This window comes from Solanum stenotomum, chromosome 3, assembly GCF_019186545.1.
Source record: "Solanum stenotomum isolate F172 chromosome 3, ASM1918654v1, whole genome shotgun sequence".
Taxonomy (NCBI): Eukaryota; Viridiplantae; Streptophyta; class Magnoliopsida; order Solanales; family Solanaceae; genus Solanum; species Solanum stenotomum.
The window spans coordinates 50850287-50875706 of record NC_064284.1 but is presented as its reverse complement, the minus strand read 5'-3'; the positions used below and the strand labels follow the sequence as shown (position 1 = coordinate 50875706).

The following is a 25420-nucleotide window of genomic DNA, read 5'->3' as shown; positions in this document are numbered from 1 at the left end:
ACCTGTTATCACTGTTCAACTAAGGGAACCTCTGACCATCCAAATGTATCTCCCAAGAGCTGTAAAGACCACACTCTAATCACTAGAAATCCTGAATATGACACCAAAGCAGTCCTATGGGACTATCGATCAGGCGCCAACGGCAAGATGATCGACACTGCAGTGGCTCAAGGGAAGACTAGGTCAGGGAGGTTTTATGCCCCAGAGGATCTAAACCAAAGAGTTCTTGGAAAGGAACAGAATCCAAAGAAGAATGCTATCGATGCTGAAGCACCAGAATTTTGGAAGAAGATGCAACCTAAAGAAGACTATTCAGTCGAACAGCAGCTGAAGAAGGCGCCTGCCCACATATCCATTTTGTCTCTTCTTATGAGTTTTAAAGCTCATAGGAACGCTTTGATGGAGGTGTTAAGCGGAGTGAACATTCCAATAGAGACCACAAGTGAAACCTTGACTTCAACGATTGGACGAATAGTTGAAGCTAACAAGATTTTTTTCCATGATGATGAGTTGCCTGCGGAAGGGGCTGGGCATAACAAAGCGCTTCACATCACACTCAAATGTTGTGATAAGATTGTGACTCGAGTTCTAATTGATGGTGGTTCTTGATGCAACATATGTATTTTCACCACTCTGAGGGATTTAGATGTTAATATGGGAGAGATAAGGGAATGTTGTGTGAAAGCTAGAGTTTTTTATGGAGCGCAAAGAAGTGTCATTGGAGAGATCTATCCAACATTGCAAGTAGGCCCGGCTGAATTCCCCATTTTATTTCAAGTAATGAATGTGTCATCCAACTACAACCTGTTGTTTGGAAGGCCATGGGTTCACATAGAGAGAGTGGTTCCTTCCACTCTTCATCAGTGTGTGAAATTAGAGTGGGGTCGCACATAAGTTATCATCCACGGAGAACTCGGTCACTCCATTCATTCTATCAATTCTATCCCAGTTACCAACGAGTTAGACAGAGCCACTTTTCACACTTTGGAAATAATGCAAGATGTAAGGGTCAATGAGGAAGCAGATCCATATGATACAAAATTGTCAAGTGCAACAAAATTGGTTGTGCCATAGATGTTGAAGTATGGGTATCAGCCAAACGGTGGACTTGGACCAAGACCCAATGGCATAATTGAGCCAATCCAGCTGAAGCATCAGAGAGGCACCAACGGACTCGAATGTGAGCCTACCTTGGGAAGAGTCCACCACAGGTCAAGCAAGACAATCTTTATACCAGAACAAGCTTTTGATTCCAGATCAAGCAGGCAATGATGACATCGTAGAAGGAATAGGCAATCTGTTCGTGGCCATGGTTGGAGAAGAGGAAGAGATAAATCTCAACAAATTGACCATTCGTGATGCCGAACCTAGAGAAATCTTGCAGAACTAGACCATTAGCCCATTCCTGTTTCGACCAGAGTCCTAGTGGTGTGTAAAAGTAGTTTTAATTATTAAAAATTTGCATGATCAAATTGAGGCTTGACTCATGCCTAATCTTTTGTTGCTTGACTCTTCTAAAAACTAGAATGCTTTGAAATAAAAAGACTTTATTTTTCTTAAAAAATACCTCGTTATTTCAAATATCTATTTATTTTTACTTACCTTTTGCACTTTTGATCACTCATATTAGTAAAACTCCTCGTCCAACGGTTATGACATGTAATGAATCCACCAAGCAAGCTGAAAGCGATGAACAACATCACGAAGAATACAATGAAAACATGATACCTGAAAATCTACCATATGAGAACCAGCAGGTTGAAAGTCATAAAAAAAACTCAATATGGATGAAACAAAGGTTGTCAACTTAGGAGGTGAGGAAACCGTGAAGGAAACACGAGTCAACATACATTTGGAGGATGAAAAAAAGCAAGAGTTAATAGAGTTGCTTAAGCAATATGTTGATGTATTCGCTTGGTCTTATGATGACATGCTAGGATTAAGCAGTGATATTGTCTCACACAAATTACCAACTGTTCCCACTTGTCTACCTGTTAAACGAAAGACAAGAAAGTTCAAGCTGAATTTGAGTTTAAGGATCAAGGAGGAGGTAACTAAGCAAATTGAGGCAAACGTTGTGAGGTTTACAAATTACCCCACATGGTTAGCTAACATTGTGCCTGTGCCAAAAAAGATGGAAAGATCAGAATATGTGTGGACTATCGAGATCTCAACAGAACCAGTCCTAAGGATGATTTCCCTCTTCCAAATATTCATATACTCATCAATAATTGTGCAAAACATGAGTTGCAATCATTTGTCGATTGTTGTGCAGGATATCACCAAATCCTGATGGATGAAGATGATGTAGAAAAGACAGTGTTTATCACTCCATAGGGGGTGTATTACTATAGAGTAATGCATTTTGGTCTAAAAATGTTGGTGCAACCTACATGAGGGCCATGACTACCCTTTTTCATGATATGATCCACAAGGAAATTGAAGTGTACGTGGATGATGTTGTTATCAAATCCAAAAGAGGTTTAGACTGCCTATATGACCTATGGAAGTTCTTTGAGAGGTTGCGGGATTCATCATTTGTAGGAAAGGCATAGATTTAGATCCATCAAAGATAAATGCAATCCTAGATATACCTCCACCCAAGACCAGGAAGGGCGTAATGAATTTCTTGGGAAGACTGAATTACATCAATCGGTTCATAGCTCAATCCACGGTGATCTGTGAACCCATATTCAATTTACTGAAGAAGGATGATGCCACGAAATAGACAGAGGAATACCAAATGGCTTTCGATAGAATCAAAGAATACTTGTCCAACTCACCAGTACTGGTCCCACTAGAGCAGGGAAAGCCTTTATTATGGATAATGCATTCAGATGTGTATTGGGCAGCATGATGAGACATGTATAAGAGAGTAGGCCATTTATTATTTGATCAAGAAGTTCACACCATATGAGGCAAGATACACCTTGTTGGAACGAACGTGTTGTGCTTTGGCTTCAATCGTACAAAAATTTAGACATTACATGTCTGCATGCACCACGTACTTGATATCAAGAATTGATCCACTAAAGTACATCTTTCAGAAGCCCATGCATACGGGTAAATTGTTGAAGTGGCAATTTTTGTTGAGCGAATTTGATATTGTGTACGTGACACAGAAGGCCATCAAAGGACAAGCCTTGGTTGATCATCTCGCAGAAAACCCGGTGGACCAGGATTACAAGCCGCTCACGACCTACTCCCCTGATGAAGAGGTTTTGTTTGTAGGAAAAGACATATCAGAGTCATATGATGGATGGAGGATGTTCTTTGATGGAGCATCAAACTCTATTGGAGTTGGAATAGGAGGAGTCTTAATTTTGGAAATAGGTCAATATTACCCTATCTCAGCCAAGATTAGGTTTTATTGTACCAAACAACATGGAAGAATATGAAGCTTGTATTCTCGGACTCAAGATGGCCATAAACATGAACATCAAAGACTCTTAGTGATTGGGGATTCTAACTAATTGGTTCATCAGGTGCAAGGAGAATGGACCATTAAGAATGTCTAGATCTTGCCTCATTTGCATTACATAAAAGAGTTGAGTAAGAGATTCACAAGGATTGAGTTCAAGCATGTCCCTCGAGCTCAAAATGAGTTTGTCGATGCTTTGGCAACATTGTCCTCGACGATTCAACATCCATACAAGAATTACATCGACCTTATCAAGGTAGAGATATATGATCAACATGTATATTGTTTTCGTGTAGATGAGGAACTGGATGGAAAACCATGGTACCACGACATTAAAAGGTTGATAGAAGCACATAAATATCCTGGAAATGCCACAAGGAAGCAAAAACGGACTTTGAGGAGGATGGCCAATCATTTCTACCTTAACGGAGAAATCCTATATAGGAGAACTTCAGATTTAGGACTGCTGAGATGTGTCGACGCCGCATAAGCGATAAGGCTTTTGGAAGAAATACATATAGGAACATGTGGACCCCACATGAATGGGTTCACTTTGGCAAATAATATTCTAAGAGCTAGATATTTTTGGATGACCATGGAGAGATATAACATCTGATATGTGCAAAAGTGTCATCAGTATCAATTGCATGGAAATTTTATATGGGTTCCACCGAATGAGCTCAATGTGATGGGTTCCCTTTGGTCATTTGCCGCTTGGGGCATGAATGTTATCGGACCTATAGTTCCTCCTGCATCAAATGGACATCGTTTCATCCTAGTAGCGATCAATTATTTTACAAAATGGGTGGAAGCTTCGACAAACAAGCCAGTGACTAAGAATGTAGTGGTAGACTTTGTTCACAACAACATAGTTTGTTGGTTTGGAATTCCAAAATCAATCATAACAGATAATGCAGACAACCTCAACAGTGATCTTACGAGGGAAACTTGTGAAAGGTTCAAGATTGCTCATAAAAAATCCACAGTTTACCAGCCAAAGATGAATGGAGCAGTTAAGGCTGCTAATAAGAATATCAAGAAGATTTTGAGGAAAATCATAGACAGTCACAGGCAATGGTATGAGAAGCTACCATATGCTTTACTCGGTGATCGCACCACAATTAGAACATCAACTAGGGCAACTCCTTATTTGTTGGTTTATGGTACGGAAGCAGTAATACATGCCGATGTGGAAATACCATCCTTAAGGATTATCCAAAAGATCGGTCTGGATGATGTTGAATGGATATGTAGCAGACATGAACAGTTGATGCTCATCGATGAAAAGAGGATGGACATAGTTTGTCATGGTCAACTCTATCTGAACAGAATGACCAAAGCATTCAACAAGAAAGTCAAACTTCGACAGTTCACACCAAGATAGTTAATATTGAAGAAGATCTTCCCTTACCAAGGAGAAACAAAAGGGAAATTTGCACCAAAATGGCAAGGACCCTACATGGTTCATAGAGTACTCTCTGGAGGAGAAGTAATCTTAGTAGAATGGACAGCAGAGTGAGAACAAAGCCAATCAATTTAGATGCCATCAACAAATACTACATCTGAAGACCTCAAGATTAGCGATTATTTCTGGTACTTTTGCATTGTTCATTGTAACAGAACTACGTCTAGACCTGACTTCCCACGGTGGGGTACATAGGCAACCCACATCTAATTCGGTCTCCCTTAGAAAACTAAAAATCATCATTTCCATCTATTTAGAACTACGCTCGACCTGACTTCCCTCGGTGGGATACGTAGGCAATCCTTGTCTGATTCAGTCCCTTCATATTTTTCACTTTTCTATTGTTTTAAACTACGCCATGACCTCATTCCACTTGGATACGTAGGCAGCCTGAGTTAAGCTCGATCATTTTCATTTTATTTTTCACTTTCCTATTGTACTTGAACTACGTCCTTACCTGATTCTGTTTGGATATGTAGGCAGCCTGACTCAGACACAGTCATTGCATTTCATATTTTTCAATTCCTATTGTAATCGAACTACGTTATGACTGGATTCCATTTGGATACGTAGGCAGCTTGAGTCAATCTTTGTCATTGCATTACATACTTTTAATTCTCCCACTTGTATTCGAACTACGTTATGATCTGATTTTTATTTTGGGGATACATATGTAGCATGAGTCAGGCTCGATCAATGCATTGTATAATTCCATTTTTTACCCTTAGGAAACACTTCCTCATAGTTAGCGTAACCTTAGAATATGAAGAATCTTGATCGTTATAATGTCTGCAAAAGAGTTAGGGAAGCTTCATCAGAAGAGTAAAAGCTACAAGAAGACTATGTTGGATATAGTCAACAAAATTAAAAGCTCGATGGACTTCGAAACTTGTCATAATCTGAATACGTTTGAGAATTACTATATATATATATACCTAATATATATTGTCACGCCCCGAGGATACCTCCTGGGCATAAACACAAGACCTAGGATCACGAGTGACCCCAAGCTAACCCTGAACTGGCATATCATAAGCAAATTGAACATATCTATGAAAAGATAATTGATGTGGAAGCTAAATCATGAGATAACTGAATGATGGGGAATACCCAATACTGGTTTGAATAGATATAAAATTCTAAGAGTTTAATGATACTGAACGATCACAAAGACTAGAGCTGAATCTAATATTATGTCTAAAAAGCCTCTAACTGACTAGAGTTGTTGGGACATGCCCCCAGCCAACTTTAGCAAGACTGAAACTAAAATGAAAGACTAAATTTGAAAACATGTCTATTGTTCTCGAAGAATGAGGACTCACCACTGAAGCTGCTGAATGTGGATCGAGAACCTTGAGAACTGATCTACGCGTGATCTGAATGTTGAGAACCTGAAGCTACACCATGAAAATATGTAGCGCAGAGTATGCATCAGTACTTAAAAGGTACTGAGCATGCAGGATAGGATAAAAGATAAACAAAACATATAAGTTGAACAAAGCATAACTGAGTAATGACATAATCTAAACATGATGAAAATATTGAGATATACGAAAAATAACTTAATTGAATGCAATGACCAAGTACATAACATGCTGAAACTAAATACTGATATATAATTGAAAAACTGGTCAAATGCACTAGAGTCTGACTGTGGGAGCTACTAGTAACCGACGTAACCACCACATGAGCGAACCGTGGTATCTGATGTATACACCCCATCGAAGGGCCCAATATACGCTGCCAGGGGTGTAAAGGCATGACTGGCATGATCACTAAAACTAACGCCCACAGATGGGATTTAACCTACGGGGGAACGTAGTTTTGGGACTACGAGGGTACGCTAAAATCCTAGTCCACACAGTGCTAAGCTTACTCCCAACTGAATATGTATATCTAACACACATAACTGAAATACTGAAATATTGAATAGCTCAAAATACTGACATGCAAATTTGGGAATGTAACAATTATATACAAATAATGTGACATTCCAAAGCTGAAGCATGTATATGTGTTTAACTGACCTAGCATGTGCAATTCATGAACTAAGAGAATCTACACAACTAGGGTTCTAAGTTTCATCCAAAGAACTAAGCAACGATTCCACAAAAACATGATAATCTGATTAGAAATACTCTAACAGCTAAATAACAACTACTATCTGAGGTTTTAAAAACCCTAGGTCTAAGCAAGATATAGGAATCAAGAATCTGACTGAATTCTAGGGACCTAATGGGTGCAAGGAACCCACTAGTGTAATCTCACATACGTGGTGACGAATTTCACGGAGAAATCTTTTGATATCGCGGCTAGAACTTAAGAAAACATGTTGCGTTCTTAAAGGGGTTTGAGTCGCCTCTTTCTCCTCCTTTTTGCCCTAAGTTTTGGATGATTTTTTGTGAATAAAGGTTCTAGGTATGTCTGACTAAGTTATTAGGCTTAAACTGAGTAAAATGACATAGTTTAGGCATCAAACGACGTAGTTGAAGTGCCCAATGCATAGGGGAAAGGACCCAAACGACCTTGACTTAAATCTAACGAATCCCATCCACGGAGGGAACGATGGTTAGTCGTTTGGACTACCGACCATCGTTTGGGTTTGTCGTTCATGATCTTCCTGATAGGGCTTCACTAAAATGAGTATAACTTTTTACTCAGAGATGGGATTTTAGTAAACTCGGTGGCGTTGGAAAGAGGATTCAATTATCTTTAACTTGATAGGTAATGGCCACCAAATTCATTTCGTACTAAAAGATATGACTGTCTAAAGTTGACCCAACACCCAATTCCCTTCAATTGGTTGCTGACCCTCACCTACGAACCGTCCTGATCGACGGTGGGTGGGGTCAGAGACCATAAACATTTGGTGCCCAATGACGAACCCCACTTACAGACCGTCGGTGGCTTCCGTGGTTCTTGCACCAGGTTCTGGAAAGATGCATTTTTTTTATTTTCTCAAATCCGAGATGTTACATATATGTAATATACTTATTTACTAAAAACAAGCTATTTCTTTTCAAAGAGATTTTCTACTCTTCCACCTACCAAGTCTCTAGGTTAAGAAACTATGTGCAAGCTAAGAAGGTGCCGAAGGATTCTAGTGAAAAGGCTTTAGTCCGCAAGTCGATACAGATCAACACGCCCTCTCAAACTAAAAAATTCCTTTGAGCATAGTAACACAAGAACCAAGAAAGACAACATCAAGTCTCGGGGCATGGCAAAAGACGCCATTCGACTTCTTGCAATCATGAGTCAAACTACTATTTCCCTACTTTATTTCTTGGAAGTACTTCAACTTGTATCTTATATCTAAGAATATTTCATTTAAATCTATACAGGTATGCTCAAGATCCAGATCAATTACTGAAGAAAAGAGGGCCCTCGTAGGAAAATAGGATAGTTAGTTTTTTGTCAAAATAACTCCACCGACTGGAGCTTGCAATCTAACCTCATTAACAACTCAGCCAATCGGAGACCACCGTCTAATAGCGTCAAACTCCACAAGTCTGGGGTTGTACATAGAAAATGTCATTCAAACTCCGTCGATCAGAGGCTATACATAGCAAACATCAGCCAAAATCCACCAATTAGAGATTGTACATAGCAAACATCATCAAACTCTTCCAACTAGACGTTGTACATAGCAAACGTCGATCGAACTCCGCCAATCGGAGCCTGTATATAAGAAAAAAATGCAACACAGAACCAATCGGAGACTACACGTGGTAACACTGAAGCTCCACCAGCCGGGGCATGAACGCATAGCGCGCTGTCATACGCCAACAATTAAATGTTACATTACAAGCTTTACACAGCCAGATACAGGCTTTTACATTATAACGCCCCTGCCAGGCGGAGGTCTACATTACAAGCTTTACACAACCGGAAACATGCTTTTACATTACAACATCCCCGCTACTCGGAGACTTTACATTACAAGCTTTACACAGCCAGATGCAAGCTTTTATATTACAACAGGCTCGCCAGTTGGAGGCCTCTACATTACAAGCTACTTTACCTCCATCACATTCATAACACAAAATGAAACAACAACAATGGTTTGAACATTTACACTCTACTCTTTACATTACTATTTCAATTTTTAATCTTTTGAACCGCAACAAGTACTTTTCACCCTTTTACATGTTTTGCAGGACAACACAATACAACGAGGAACCCTCTCTAAGTAGCAAACTAGGGCAAGTTAGTTGAATGTCAAGCATCACTAGTTATGTCAAGGATTCACCTTCAAAACTCAACTTGACTTGATTTTCAAAAGTTCGGCTTTGAATTTCACTTATGACTCTTTCATGTCTCAGTTCATTATAACTCGACACCAGGGCAATTTTTTTTTTGAAAATGCATCTCTCTACCATAGGTTTTCACTAGAAATTGCTACATAGTATTTCTCGTTCAAGTTACTTAAGGACTATATCCTGTCCTGCTATTCCTGCTATTCTCTTCGTACCTCACCACCCAAAAATTTCAGTAATACCATAATTTGATACTGGGGAAAATTTTAATCAAAACTTGTTATGTTCCTATACTCTCGAACTACATATGGCCTGATTTCTCATGAAACCTGAGATATGTAGGCAACTCAGAAGCCAGAGTTCGGCCATAACTTTATAAACATTTCTTGTCAAGTTGTTGCTCAAAGTATATTTTGGTGGTTGCCCGAAATTGGATTGTGTCAATATTTCTTTGCCCATGTCTTCTTTACTCTCCTTCATGGACAAAGAAAGGGGAAAGCAGTTGAAACCCAATTTTGGCTCTCCATATTTAATTAATTAAGATTCCATAATAATAATAATAATAATAATAATAATAATTATTATTATTATTATTATTATTATTATTATTATTCTTATTATTATTATTATTATTATTATTATTATATATGTGTGTGTGTGTACATATGACGAACTTTTTCAAGAATATGATAATAAAACATATATGTTACGAAATTTTGTAGGAATACGAAAAAAATTAAGCATAGTTATTTTTATTCTTCTTCGATAAATTTACTTCATAAATATTATTTCTTATAAAAATTTAATTTATTATAAATATTACCTAATTTTCCATTTTAAAAAAAAAACTTACGTCAAATAAATGTCATTCTTAATAATTGAATCTATTTTTGTTTAAATATAATTTCTATTGTTGAAAGTAAACATTTTTCGTACATTATTCAAAATTAGGAAGATTAATTAATTAATGAGTTACTAATTCAAACTAATTTAATTTTCAAAGAGTGACTAATTTTATCAAATAAGTTAATCTTGCAAAATAATTATTTTAAATTTAATAAATTATGGCTATTTAATAAAGAAAGTGGTCATAATTTCAATGGATTTAATTTGGAGTAAAACTTGGCAATCCATGTCTCCTTAAACCGGTCAATCCGCATATGCCACTTAGACGAGCACATGGATAACCCTAAACCCTAAACTATAAACCCTAATATAATAATAATAATAATAATAATAATAATAATTATTAAACCCTTTACTTTTATTAACCGTCCGATCAAACGATCAGACGACCAAAATTAAACCAAGACTTTTCAATCTTTGACAAATTATTACCCCTGCGCCGCCCTATACTCTTATTTTTCCGCAAGTCACGATCTTTCATTTTCCTTTCCAGAAAAAGACGCCTCAGTTTTCCTCCTTCCCCAGATGCGCCTCTACTCTCCCATCAAACTTCCTTCTTCCCCATGGCCGCCCCACTCTCCTCTCCCATCATCTCTGCCAAAGACGGCCACGAACCACCATATAATGTTAATTTACGACCATCTCCAACCTTTTTCCTCCATCAATCTATCATCCCCTTCAAATCAATCTGAAAAAGTAGAATTTTTGAAATATTTTTTCTTCTTCATCATCATTGTTCTTCTAAGATTTTTGCTTTTCAAGAATTCAAATTTTGAATTCTTAAGCCAAAATTTGTCTATAAAAGGATCCCTGTGGTTCTAATCCAAAGACATCCAACAACGAACAAAAACAACGATCCAACAAAAATCCAGAAATTGGGAGAATCGAGTAAGACATAGGAAAAGATTAGGCAAAAAATTGAGAAAACATATCCAGCAACAATCGCAAAGAGATCCAAGAATCGTTCGAGAGAGTCACGACCCAACCCATCGGACCGTGTGAGGACCTACTCTAACACCTACGCATGAGAACCCTCGATTCCCAAACAGTTATAGACATGCGGAAGATTAAGAAAACTGGAGATAAACTAACATTCATGAGATTTTTACAAAATAAAAAGTTTTTCAACGATTCAAGTTAAGACTTGTAAAGTAATTAACATCCCCAGAGATCTTGTCTAAACAAGTACAAGAGTTTCTAAGATTACATAGTAATAACCAAATAACAAATGACGCAGCTCCCACCACATGGAAGGAAAAATATGAGTTGTTGGAGATTGTCTTCGTCTTCACCTATGAAACATCACTGACCCCACAACCAGACTATGCACAAAAGGGCATAGCAAGAGTAGTATCACTACAAACCACACGTGCTGGTAGGCATCATCAGTCAACCCGATACCTACCTCATAATATAAGAAAATCAACTAGTAGGAAACATACAATAAGACTGTTCACTCCTCCACCTTCATATCCTCATCATTCCCGAATACATTTAGCATATACTAGTACTCTTGGCTCTAACCCCTTACTCACTCAGTCCTTAATCATAACTACACCATTCTACCTCTTGGAGGAGATTCCGGATGTAACCACCACCAACCCGGCCAACCACTCACGACATACCCTTACTTATTCACCTCACCACTCAACCCTTGACTCCATCATACTATCAAGGCTTATGAACCGTGCCCATACCAATCCCCAACCAGAGTAGTACCTAACTACATAATACTCACAACATATCACCACCCCAATTCTCAATGACGAGAACACAGACCGCCTCTCTAAGCAACACTTAGTTACACCTGGACCCTCGGTCTTCACTTACCATATCCTATTCCAATTTGAGCCTCACCATGCGTTGTTCATTCAATAACAAGATATATAAAAAGTAATCACACCATCTTAATACAATTATACAGAATTATGGTTCAGCCAACAATTTCAGAAGCAATGTACAACTCCATATGCTCAATAACAAGTATATGTGACAAATCAATGGCCCTCTCATCGAGCCCATACCCAAGCTGTTAGTGTGCCGGAACGTGACACCTGATCCAATATATGTATCAGAACGTGACACCCGATCCAATGCATGCGTCAGAACGTGACACCCGATCCAATGTATGTGTTGTAACGTGACCCCCGATCCCATCAACACAACCACAAACACATTCACACTCATAATGTACATACTCATAATCATACAATCAAGTGTTAAATCATGGCATACATTTGTTCATTCATACTAATTTCATTGGGTTTGATCATCAGTGCTTCATTCACATACATACACGTATTACAATGAAGCAATTACCAATATACATTTCACAAACATGAAATCAGACCATCACCTACACCTAGTTCATAGGACAGAACTTCCCTTATAGTGCACATTTCACATAATTACTAGGCATATGGTACAAACATCCCCTTTTTAGGTGCACAAAATCCTACATATGAATTCTACCATCAATTATCAACATACTACGCAGTGAACATAGATTGAAGTCTACTCAATCAGATAAACCTAGCCTACCTGGGCGCCAAGCAGCTGCACGGGATTATGGCTCCAATTCTTGCTTCTTGACCTCGTGATGGTGGATTTGACCAAGATTTTACAATCTATCGACATCCTTATGCTAGAAATCCTTCTCCTTCCTTCCCAAGCGTAGAGTAGTCTTTTAAGGGTTTCTGGGCTGATCATCGCCTCTTTTTGGTATTTTTGGAAAAAGGAGAAAATAAGATTTCACGTCATCGGTCTAGTAAAAATCCCTTTATATGAGGCTCCACGAGCCATGGTGTCGAGACCTAGGAGTACCCCCTAGATGTTACAAGGCGTATTTAACCCCGAAGGATCTCATACAAGCCCCTTAGCATATCATAACATAAGTTCAAAGAAATGATGCGGATTTTAAAATTTTATCCATAAAATCGATGTCTTTTATAAAAGCAAGCGAAAGTGTCGATTTGTCTCATTTAGCTATCTAATACAATCTTTGAATCGAATAGGGACACAACCCTTACAATATTGTCCGAAAATGAAATAACTAGAAAGAAACTACAAATGACTCATACGTCCTCAAATCATGAGGACTCACCAACTAGCAAGGAGAATGATCAATTCCAAGCTCTAGCCATGAGGGGAATCAAATTGAGAGCCAATCCCTACAATTGCAGAAAAATGTAGAAAATATGGGTTAGTACAAAAATGCACTAAGTATGATAGACGTGCATAAAAACCTTGAGGACATTCTAAAAAGGACATTTTTGTTGAAAAGCATGCACTTCACAAAGTTTGAAAATCATCATGCACATTACTATAAAAGCATAAGTCATAAATATTTTCAACATATAGATCATGATCATAGCATAGTAGAACCATCTCATAAGTAACCCTAAGTTATACGTGTACAATGCATATATAAGATTCCATAATCCCATCAATACTAAGTACCACTTTTAGGCCACCATAATCATACTTACCATTCTTTGATATCATCCTTTACTAATACTCATAGAGAAGGAAAAATTCATCTTCAATAAGTCATATTAAGGAAAGTGATAACGTTCAAATAAACTTCTTGAAAAGAAATATAAACGATCGTATGCAATATATTTACCCAACTATTAGTCGGGGTCGATCCCACAAAGAATATGGAAGAATATTGTCAATAGCAAATATTTAACTCGATAGTCGTTATATAAAAATGGGGGGATTTAAATTGAAATAAAATAAAACAATAAAAAGATAGCTTTGAACTAAGTATTTATTTATATTCAGATTATTAAAAGTAACTTGGAATGTGTTCCCCATAATCTCATAACGTGATAATCCTAATAATAGTAATCCTTTACTAGTGTGTTACATGCAAAGTGATAAGTTAGGTATCTCTAAATCCTTGGTCCGGCATCTAGCAATTTCACCCCGCACCTTGGTCCGGCTACGTGTGTATAATTTACTAACCCTTACCTTTACCTCATATTAGACAACATAATCGACGTTTGGCTTATTATTACTTTGGACCAATCGACACTAGCCTATTAGATAGTATCACACTAAATCTATGTTCATAATTCTTTTCTTGTTGATTACCTCCTTGGTCCGGCAAGTAGCAACAAGGCGAGTTCTAATGCGTGCACTCGTTAAAAAGACTTCTAAACGAAAGAATTATCAATGCATGTAAGACACTATTCAAGAATTGCTTAGTTATTATTCATACTTGCAAGTGCCCTAACCTCCTAACCTCAAGGAAGTCTTGCATGCATTGATAATTCTTGCATGCATTGATAATTCTGGACTATTTCACCTATCTATCATGAAACAAGTTCCCTCGTAAGAAGAAATAGTCCAGACACTCAATTCTAATGATTGAATCTAAATTAAGGACTGCATATCAAGAACAACTCTCACTCTCACAAACTATGATAGGGTTTAGGGTTTAGACAAACACAACTTGTAAGTGAAATGTATTAGAAATACCGTAAACTCTCACAATAACTTTCACAACTCAGTTATTTCAGTTGTCCCTTGACTTCCGCGCCTGAATGTCTTTCCTACAAAATATGATAAAAACACATAAAAACCAATCCAAAAAGGCCCTAGACACACACAACTCGTAAGTGAAATGTATTAGAAATACCATAAACTCACGGTATATCAGAAAGCAACTCATAGTAACAATACACATTAAGCATGCATCAATTAATAAATCTCCATAACCTAAGAGAAAGACACCATGACCACTCTCAAATCCTACTTGTGCAATGCATGAATGAAATCCCATACCCCCACACACTAAGTAGAGCTTCTTGAGGAGCCATAGTTCATAATCATTTATTGTGGGGGTAAGCCTTAACTGACACTGACCATGTGAGCAAATCATGGAATCTAGTGTTACCCACAACGTAAAAAGTTTCCTCCTTGCCTAAGGTAGAACCATTAACTTAGCTTATGTGGATCCACTAGGTAATCACCTATGAGGGCACATAGTTATAGGATAAGGAGATTGCTACTAGATACCCCGCCTCAACTCACGTATGGGCATCCATCTCAAGAGATTGCTTCTAGAAACCCCACCTCAACTCACGTGAGGGCTTCCATCTCATATCAATATCCACTCGGTACATAACATTATTCCCCACGGAGTACTTAAAATTACATTACTTGAGTTCATTATTATGGAAGAATATATCAACACTCAATGCAACATCATTCAAAAGATAGATCCTAGATTCAATAGGTGAGAATATCCTTCAACCTAAGAATCCCCATATTGTGAGAAAACCTTTCACAACATGTCATCATCATTTATAAGTGTATAATTGAGAATAGCCTTTCAATCAACACATCATCATTATCATAATCATAGAAACTTCAATCATACTACATCTGTAAGTGTGTGTGTAAATAATCTTTCAACAACACCACAATTTCATCATAGTCATAATCACTTTAGTCTCAAAGTATTCATAAATCATATGTTGACACCCAATTTTGGCTCTCCACATTTGTTTAACTAAAGTTGTAATAATAATATTAATAAACATAAAATAATATATGTAATAAAATATTTATATGAATATAAAAAGATTTTTTATTTTTTATTTTACTCGATAAATTTATTTCATAAATGTTATTTCATATAAAAATTAAGTATTATATATATATATATATATTACTACTTACTTTCTCTTTTTTAAATTTAACGTCATATAAATATTGTTCTTAAAAGTTAACATGATTTTTCTAATTAAATATAATTTCTATTGTTACAATAAACATTTTTCGACATTACTCAAAATTAGGAAGGTTAATTAATTAATGAGTTATTAATTCAAACTAATTTAATTTTAAGAATGACTAATTTTACCAAATAAGCTAATCTTGCAAAATAATTATTTTTAATTCAATAAATTATGACTATATAATAAAGAAAGTAGTTATAATTTAAATGAATTTAATTTGAGCAAATTTGGAAATCCATGTCTTCTTAAACCGGCCAATCCGTGTATGCCACGTACGCGAGCACATAGATTGTGCTTCTTTAGCATAAATCTTGACCCTATGATTAAATCTAATGGTCCTAGTTAATTAATATTTTACCATTATTTATCTTAATCGTCCGATCAAACGATTGGACTGCCTAAATTAAATCCCAAAGCTTTTCATCTCCCTCCAAAAAATAGTACATCCACCGTTTCAGCTCTTTCAATCTTTTCCATGACCCTCCTATTCCTCAGGTTCTCTTTCCCAGAACATCATATCCCCAAATGTCTTACCCGTACAACTTCTCCTCCTTCCCAACGTTCTCCTGCCATGGCCGCTTCTCCATGCTCCTCTCCCTTCAACTTCGGACCGCCAGAAAACAACAATATTCAACGGTTTTCAACTATGCCCCTTTGCCGTCCATCTATCACAACCCCTTCCTATCAACTTTATATCATTTCCATCCTTTTTTTTATCAACGCAGGCATGAAAATCTCGACTACCACCATTTCTATGCCTGAAAAAGTGAGGGACACAAAGAACCAATGGAATGTAGTTGGTTATGCCTTAATCTAATGGGTTTTGAAGTGTGAGTCTATCCCAAAATTGGCTATAAAAAGGAATTTGGTTCCCATTGAAAATCATCTCGGACATCATCTAGAAATCAACTAAGAACAACATAAAAAATCTCAAAAATAGCCAAAGAAGGATCCAACAATCATCCAGCAAATCGAAAAAATGGGAGAAGAACAACAAGAACAATCCAGAAAATTTAGAAAATCTAGAAAATCAAACAACATTCGAAACAGAGATTCAAAAGGTGTCCGAAAAAGAGAAGATTCACAAAAATCTAATAGCTCTACTTATTTTTGGTTTTCTCTTATTTTTTTTTAACTTCGAGTTTGAGTTTGAACTTTGAATCTTGACGTCAAAGCACCTAGTTTGCTGCTCAACACAAGGTAAAAATCTCCCCCTTCACTTTACTTTGTCATGATTCTGTTTATTGTGAGAATTACCATATAAAATGAGATCAATACTTATGGGTTATTGTTTTCTTTTTACTTTTTTTTACGCTCTTGAACTTCAAAGAATGAAGCTCAGTTATTTTATTTCTCTTCATCGCATTAAGGAAAATTGATGAATGTTTGTGTTTCTTTGTTTTTAACATAATCAAGATTCAATATTGAATGAATAAGTGTAGGATTTTGATACAAGTTTTGAAATATTTTCATTTTCAAGTTACTTGGCTTGTTAATTGTTGGGATTAACTGATGCCTTCAAAATTTATGTAAGCATGGTTACCTATCTTGTGAAACCCTTGTAATTTGCTCATCATTATGGTTATTTGACTTTTTCCTTGTGTATGTTTGTTGGTATGGATATCTTAATATTGGAAACCTTTAGTCTAGTCCTAAAGAGATTTCAAAAGGATTAAAACTATACGAATACTTTATGTCCTGTCACAACCCTACAAATGAACTAGTGAAACTAGAGCTTAATGTGTGTGTTTATGTTTGGTGTGAGGTTTGATGGTGTTTGATGTTGACCCGAGCCTTGGTTGAGAGGTTGAGGGGTCAAACGTCAAGGTACGACTCCCTAAGGATCATCCTAAGGGTTCTTTAGGAGGACCCTAAGTCTAACTCAAAGGCTACACCAAATGACCAAAGATGGCCAAAATTGGGTGACCTACGGAAAGGGTCCACACCCTGTGGATGGCCTCCGTAGGTAAGCCCCTCCAAACAATGCTACAGCCCCAGAAAAATTACAAAAAGCATTGTCCGTGACTGGACTAACGGTCCGTGAATGGACTCACGGTCCGTGAGTCCATGGTGTGAACCATGCATGTTTGCTGTCAAGTAGTGCGGCCAAGCTAGGGGTGAGTTGGTAAATTCACCCCCAGTCCTAATTAGTGTACGGACGGTTATTTTAAGAATATTAAAATATTTTTAGAGTATTAAAACAATAAAATAGTATTTTAGATTTCATTCTTCAATTTCCCCAAATCAAAATCTCTACCTCTCAAAATATCTTCTCTCCATAACTCCATTGAAGACCAAGAGAAGAAGAAGACGTAGGGCTTGAAGAAAAGGGCTAATTGAGTGGATTTTCATAGATTTCATCTAATAAGGTATGGTGACCCTTCATCTAGGATTAGTTTTCACCCTAGAGTCATTTTGAAAGAAGTTTTCAAAGTTTTCAAGTTCATGAAAAACCAAGGGTTTCACTGAATCTCATGAGTTCTTTCATCAAACGATTTTAAAGGTTTAATAATGTCAAATTATGATTATATTGATGTTTAATTGATGATTTTACTCTATGAACCCATGTTCCTCTCAATTTCTAAATTGTGCCTTATGAAGTGAGTTTGTTAATTATGAATGAATGTTGATGGAAATTGCTTAGATTGCTTTGGATTATTGAATTTTATCATCATCTATGCCTTATTATGGTGAATTGTTGGTGAATTGAGGATTTGTGATCATATCCTTAAAATGGAATGCTTGACCTAATTTCATGTTAAAGTGGAATTGTGCTTGAATTGTTGATCCACTTGAAAGGTGGGGGTGTTTACTTACACTACAAGAAAAAGCTTTATTTACGACCAACGTTTAGGGACGAGTTAATAATACCGTCTCTAAAAGTAATCTATTGGGACGATATTTTATTTTTGTCCTTAATTATGTATCTTTTTGTGAAGGTACTAAATCTAGTCTCTGAAGAAATTAATAAATGGTCCCAAATTATAATTTAGGGGTATAGTGGAGAGAAAGTGCGACAACTTTAATATTAAAAAAAGTTCAAGTTTCACCAAAACTTAGAGCCAAAACATAAGTAGTGTAACTAAAATTCTAAAACAACAAAAACAAAAGACGCTTTGTTTTTCAAAACAGTGTCCCGAATCAGAAAACCCTAGCAGCATCTGCCTAGCAGCAATCTCAGCGTAGATTATAGCTCTCAACGATTCATCTGTGTTTTCTCAAAATAGAAAAAGCACAGGTCTGCCTCGAAGCGATCTCAACTCAAACTCTGTTTTCTATCTTACACGAATCTCAGGTATGTGCACCTTCACGAGTTGAATTTTTTCATCTCTAAATATGATTTGTTGTTTTTTTTGTGCGATTTATAAACCTTCTTGTTTGATTTACTCTTTTTCTTCTATACTGTCTAGTCATGTATTAAAAATATATTAATGTTTGTGGTGTGATAAGATCCAAAATATGAAGGGGGTCTGTATAACCGTTCTTGAACAGAAGAACTCGCAGCTAAATGAACTAAAATAGTGTTTGAGAGATGATAGAGAGAGTTGTATTAAATGCGAGTTGATTTCTATTTATTCTCTAATTAGGTGTGTTGTTTGTTTTCTTCGAGTTACTCTTCTTGTTCGAGTTAGTCATCTTGTTTGAGTGACTCTTCTTGTTTGAGTGACTCTTTTTGTTCAGGTTACTGTTCTTCTCTTAGATAACTGCTTGTGTATTTTAAAATAGATTCAAGTTTGTCGTGTGATAAGATCCCAACAATGAAGGGGATCAATCGTAGGAGAACTTAATGTTCTATAATAGTAAGAGAACAATGAACCTTTCTTGAACAAAGGAACTCGTAGCTCAATGAGCTAAAATAATGTTCTGATAGAAGATAGAGCAAGTTGTATTAAGCTTGAGAAAACCATCTTGAGTAACAACTAACAAGTGAACTATTGTTCAACTTTTAAGGCTAACAGAGAAGGCGGTAAAAGTGGTGAAATTGTTAAAACTGATCCACGTACGTAGTAACGTGCCACTAATTCCTAAGAGATTTCTATCCACCTGCGTACTAACGTGAATAAATTAGGAATTTCAATCATGAAGTTCATTTGTTTCTTGATGGCATGAAGTTCCATTTCTAGCCTTTTTCTTTGTAACTGCTGTTGCTCAGCCTCTCCTGTAAAAAGTTAAGTCAGATTATTCAATGATAAATATATAGATAAATACATTTAGCTTGGCCAAGAATGAGTATCTCCTTATCCAGTACATTCACTATTCATTTTAGTTCTTCAACAAACCTCTCAAATAATTTAACCTCATCTTCTTTCTCATCAGCCTGGAGTTTTGCTATCTCGGCCACCTAACATGAATAGAATATTGTTGTAAGAAAATGGGGAGCTGGAAAAAATGAAAAAACAGAAAAATATCAGAGGTTAGTAACTGAAGAAAGTAGCTTAAAGCACAACTCCACCCATTTTGCTTCTATGGAAATTTCTTCACTTTCCTCCGCAAGAGTTTGTGTTGTCTCTAGTTTCTTTTGGAACATGAGAATTTCTCTATGGAGGTCTTCCTTCTTACTAGTAACACCATTTAGATTTCTCTATGCACATTCAATTGAATTACTCATTTTGCTAACAATATCATCATACTTGGTAATTTCAATATGTAACTTCTCACAAACATTCCTTTTCTCTAACAATTCCTCCTCAATGGAACATTTTCCTTCTATGATTTCCTTGGCACTGACAGTCAGCTCCGAGTTTTTACATGAAAACAATTTTGTGTCCTTGCACGTTCGTGAGATATCCGTCTTCAAAACAACTATCTTATATTTTCCTGCAACTGAACTTCAAGCGATTGACCTTTACAAACAGCTTCATCAAACTCATTTTCCAAAGAATTTATAGAATCCATCAATTTCATCTTTTTGATTCTTGTGGTTAGATGTTAATTCTTGTATGAAGCTAAAGGTCAAATAGCATTCCTTCTAGGATTTAATAATTCTGTACAACCTCAATTTTCTGGGAAGCACTTTCTATTACGTAATGGTTCTTTTTAACATGGAAGTTTTAGGATTCATTGTGAATGCAATCGATAGTTCTCTAGGATTTAATACAATCACTGTGAATGCAATCTGTAAACCTTTTAGACTTGTGATACACTTTCGAATGCAATCTGTTTTTGTCTCTCAACCTACTAGACATATAAACTTGAAAATTATAGACGATTTAGACTAGTGATACTGTACTAACTGGACAATAGAAGTTCTGATAGGAAACTCTACGACTATGAGGAAACCATAATAATTTTAGTCATGAACAAATTTTGATCAGATTTCAAATTTTATACTTGAAGTTATGATAGGAAACACTTGAAGTCTTTTTTCAATACTTTTATAATCTAAGAGCATCTAGTGAGATGAATAATACCATTCTATGAATATTATCCAATATCAGACCTCTAGCATGTTGCTACTAGTTCCTTTCGAAATTGCCTCTAGTGTCTTCTCTTGAATCAATGCATACTCTCCTCTACATTTTTTTCCCATAAAAAGGCATGACTTCCATCTCAAAGCAGACAACATAACAACCTGTTCTAGACTCTAAAGAGTACCTACTGCCAATAAATTGCAACTGTTTATTACAAGAGTAGAAACAAAGTTTAAAATGAAATCTAGAAGTAGTTGATGCTGTAAAAGTTTTTCATGAAATTAGAGCTACCCTGATCTTTATGTCCAAGTTCCTCTTCAAGACCTTGATTACCTAAGGCATATTTCCCAACAAGATGGTGCCTCTGTTTTGAGTGGTTCACACAGTAACGTTTGTATTTTTGCGAACTTCGGCAGTGATAGCAGAACGGAGTTTAGAGGGGGAAATGATGTCGTATAAGTTGTAAATTTCGACATACTCAGGGAATGATCTGCAACACATCTTGAAGAATTCTAAGGTCCTCTTCTTAGCTTCAGCTAAACTAGCTGAGTTTTGTGGAACCCTCAATAATAACACAAGTACATTCTAAACATGATAATAACACGTTCATTGAGATCACACACATATACTTCACATCATGATCCTACATAGATCCTTCATGAAATTGACCTCCGAGGCTCTAAATCAATATCAACCCAAACAACTAGAATACCTAATTATATAAGGGAATTAACATGATCAATAAATAATTCAATATAAACATAACAATTCAACATACTTTCATGATCAATTAATTCCCAATCACAATTCACAACTTAGAACTTTGGGGAAAACGTGGGTTCATAGAAGAAATTCACCATAATTCATCATTAATTCAACAATCCATTCATAATTCATCACATTTAAACCTTTGAAAACATTTTGGAAATGAACCCATGCATAGATTGAAAACCCTAGGTTTTGGGGGGATTTTGGAAACTTGAAGTCATATTTTGATAGGGCTCCTTGAATAAAAATTAATCAAGGATGAATACTATCATACCTTTATGGAAGAAACTCCACGAAAATTTAGAGTGAAAGGTGATATCTTGAGCTTCAAAGCTTGACTCTTTCTTCTCCAATGGTGTTTTCTAGAGAGAGTATTTGGAGAGAGTGGGAGGTTTCTATTTTGTGATTTGAAGTAATGAATTGAAAAATTGTCTTTAATACCTTTAGAAGCCTTAAAATACTTTAAGTACTCCCATTTACCAAAAGACCCTTACCTTGGCCGAGTCCAAGACAGATTGCAGGTGTTACCTACGAACCCTAGCAACAGACCGTGGGTGGGTCCAAGAGCCACACTGGCACATAGTGGTTCGTGCATGCAACTTGGATTTTGGGACGTTGACTCACGAAGTCCTTCCACGGTGCATGGATTGACCTACAGGGCGTAGGTTCGATCCGTAGCTGACATGATTTTTTTGGTAGCTTTTTGGTTCTTTGGGGTCTTGGGGGTTAGGCTTTAGGGTCCTCCTCAAGGACCCTTGGTTGGTCCTTGGGGAGTTGTACCTTAAGGTTTAACCCCTAAACCTCTCAACCAAATCTCGGGAACTCATTCAACACATTTAAACCTCATATTAAACTCGAAAACAAATTCGTTAGGCTCTAGTTTCACCTATTAGTTTTCCGGGTCATTACATTATCTCCCCCTTAGGAACATTCGTTCTCAAATGACACTTTAAACACTTTAAGGAAACTAAGACTCAATACTAGCAGCCCATCATACATGCAACATCATAATTAATGCACAAAACTAGGAGGAAACATCAACTCGATCTCAAACATACTCAATGCAACACAAGAAAGTAGGAACTATATCTATAAACTCATTATGCATGAAAACTTCCACATTTCTCATTTCATTGGAGGAATTACCTTCTTCTATTCAAATCAAGCTCATCATGACATAATTAGGAACATTATGTGATTTCTCTCAAAAGCATATTTAGGTATGTTCAACAATTTACCTCATGAAGCATATAGGCAACCCTTACTAAATGCACATCAACATGAGGAACATAATTCATAAAAACTAATTTTTCTCATTTAGACATGGATTCATCAAGAACATGCATATCATAAGGAGATCATGGAAAAACATAATCATACATGACTCCGTAACATAAAACAAGATACAAGGAACTCTTGGTCTCAAGCTTGAATAGGAATAGAAGGAAAGAGATCAGGATATCGGCACTCTCAATAACCTTTCTATTCAACAAACCATCTCTCCGTTAGAAGTAAACCCTTACTAAGGCGAATATGAAAATAACATGGGGACCTTAACAAGATATTCAAAACTATAAGAGACCATCACCTACTGGTGCCTTCATCAAGAAGATATCATTTGCCCTCTTTAGATTGAAGCACATAGAAACGATTTTTCCTTGGAGCATTAGGATCCGGGTCATCAAGAGAAGTTTGTTTCGCCTCTCTTCTTTTGGCCGAGAGTGTTGGGCAATCTCTTATCTTATGACCCTTCATTCCACACCCAAAGCAACCATATGTGCCGGCAAGGCACTTACCCAAATGTGGCTTCCCACACTTGGCACATATAGATCATTCAAAAGAAGAACCACCTCTATTTTCTCTTTGAGAGTTAGGGTTAGACACCCTATCCTTGTTGACCATAGGGGAATCATGGTCGTAGGACCTCTTTTTAGACCTTGGTTGACCTTGTTCATCAGATCTAGTTCTCTTTATCTGCCTATTCTTTTTCTTATGTTTGGACTCCTCAATTTGTTGAGCAAACACCATAAGCTTAAAAATACTCAATGTCACCCTAGAGAATTGACATATGACACTCTTCCTCAACTAGGTGGGATACACCCGTAACAAATCTACTCATCTTATCCCTAGAGTTTGACACCAAAAATGGGGCATACTTAGACAATTGGGTAAACTCCTCCACTTTAGCCTCCCTCTTCTCACGGGTGAAGAACCTATGAAAGAATGCTTTCTTTTACACTTCCCAATCTATAGGTCCCGCTCCTACTAGCCTATTACTCTTCCATTGAGTGAGCAAAACTTGGGCAACATACTTCAATTGATAAGCGGCTAGACCCGCTTTTTCTATAGAAGTCACCCCCATAGAATTCACTACCTTATACACCTCATCCACAAACTCTTGGGGATCCTCTGCCACATTGCAACCTAGAAACACCCGAGGATTCTTCCTTAAAAAGTCCCTCAACCTAGAAGCCATAGTTCTTACAATAGGGTTCACATGTCCCTCAACGGCCCGATTGGCTTGGGCCGTCATGCCTTGGGTTTTAGTAGTAAGGTCTTGAGCCGTCATGCAAATAGCTGATGAAAAACGGATTACATCAAGGCCATTTACTAGAATCCAAGCTCAAAACATTCAGAGGATGCAAGGGTTATTCATGAAGATGGAGGTGCTCGAGATGGTGTTGATAGCAAACAAGGACTTTCATGCCTTGAAGATTGCTAAAGAAGACACTTTTGGCAAGTAGGGCCCACTTGGTGCATCACCCAAGGTCTTAGGCGATGGTCCCAACTCACCTAATGTTCTAGAACGTAGTCAAGGCTGAAGATCATGTAGGAAGGACCGCTAACCAGGTCAGTGCATCACCCAGTCCACTAGGCGTCCCGACCCAGCTCGCCCTTTGATATTTCGAGTCACTTTTGGGCAGTTTTATCTTAGGCCTATAAATAGCTAGCTTGGGTTCATTTTAGACTTAGATTATTTTGAATGTTGAAAACTGAAAACTCATATTTCAGTGCTGAGAGCTTGGTTAAGGTTTTGTTCCTTTTGTTAGAAACGTGGGTTGCTTGGGATATTGATTCCCTTGAGGTCATCGTTAGAGATTCGGTGCTTGATTGCGGATTAATAGATTGAGGTCTTTAGGTTTAATATACCTTTAGTTTGCTTTTGATTTCCTTTTCTTGTGTCAATCTATTTATCTTTACTTTCCATCTTTTATTTCCGTGTTTTAGTGTGATTCCCTTATAGGAATTACATCATTTGGTATCAGAGTTGAGTGTAGATTCGTTCTTACGATTTTAGTCTTGAGGTTTTGTCTCGACCCAAGAGCACCCCGTAGCAATAACATGGCGTACTCGACCCCGAAGGGGTCTTATACAAGCCTCATAACATTCATTCATCGTATAGGTGATAAACATAGTGCGGAATTAAAAACTTTTCTTACAAT

At 36.9% G+C, this 25420-nt stretch overlaps 1 protein-coding gene across 1 annotated transcript; it reads left to right on the top strand.

Moving 5' to 3' along the window:
- The first annotated feature begins 4109 nt into the window (after nt 1–4109).
- On the top strand, nt 4110–4805 carry LOC125859020 (uncharacterized). The gene has a single exon (XM_049538772.1). It carries the CDS (start codon nt 4110–4112, stop codon nt 4803–4805), a length of 696 nt encoding a protein of 231 aa, XP_049394729.1.
- Nucleotides 4806–25420: the final 20615 nt, after the last annotated feature.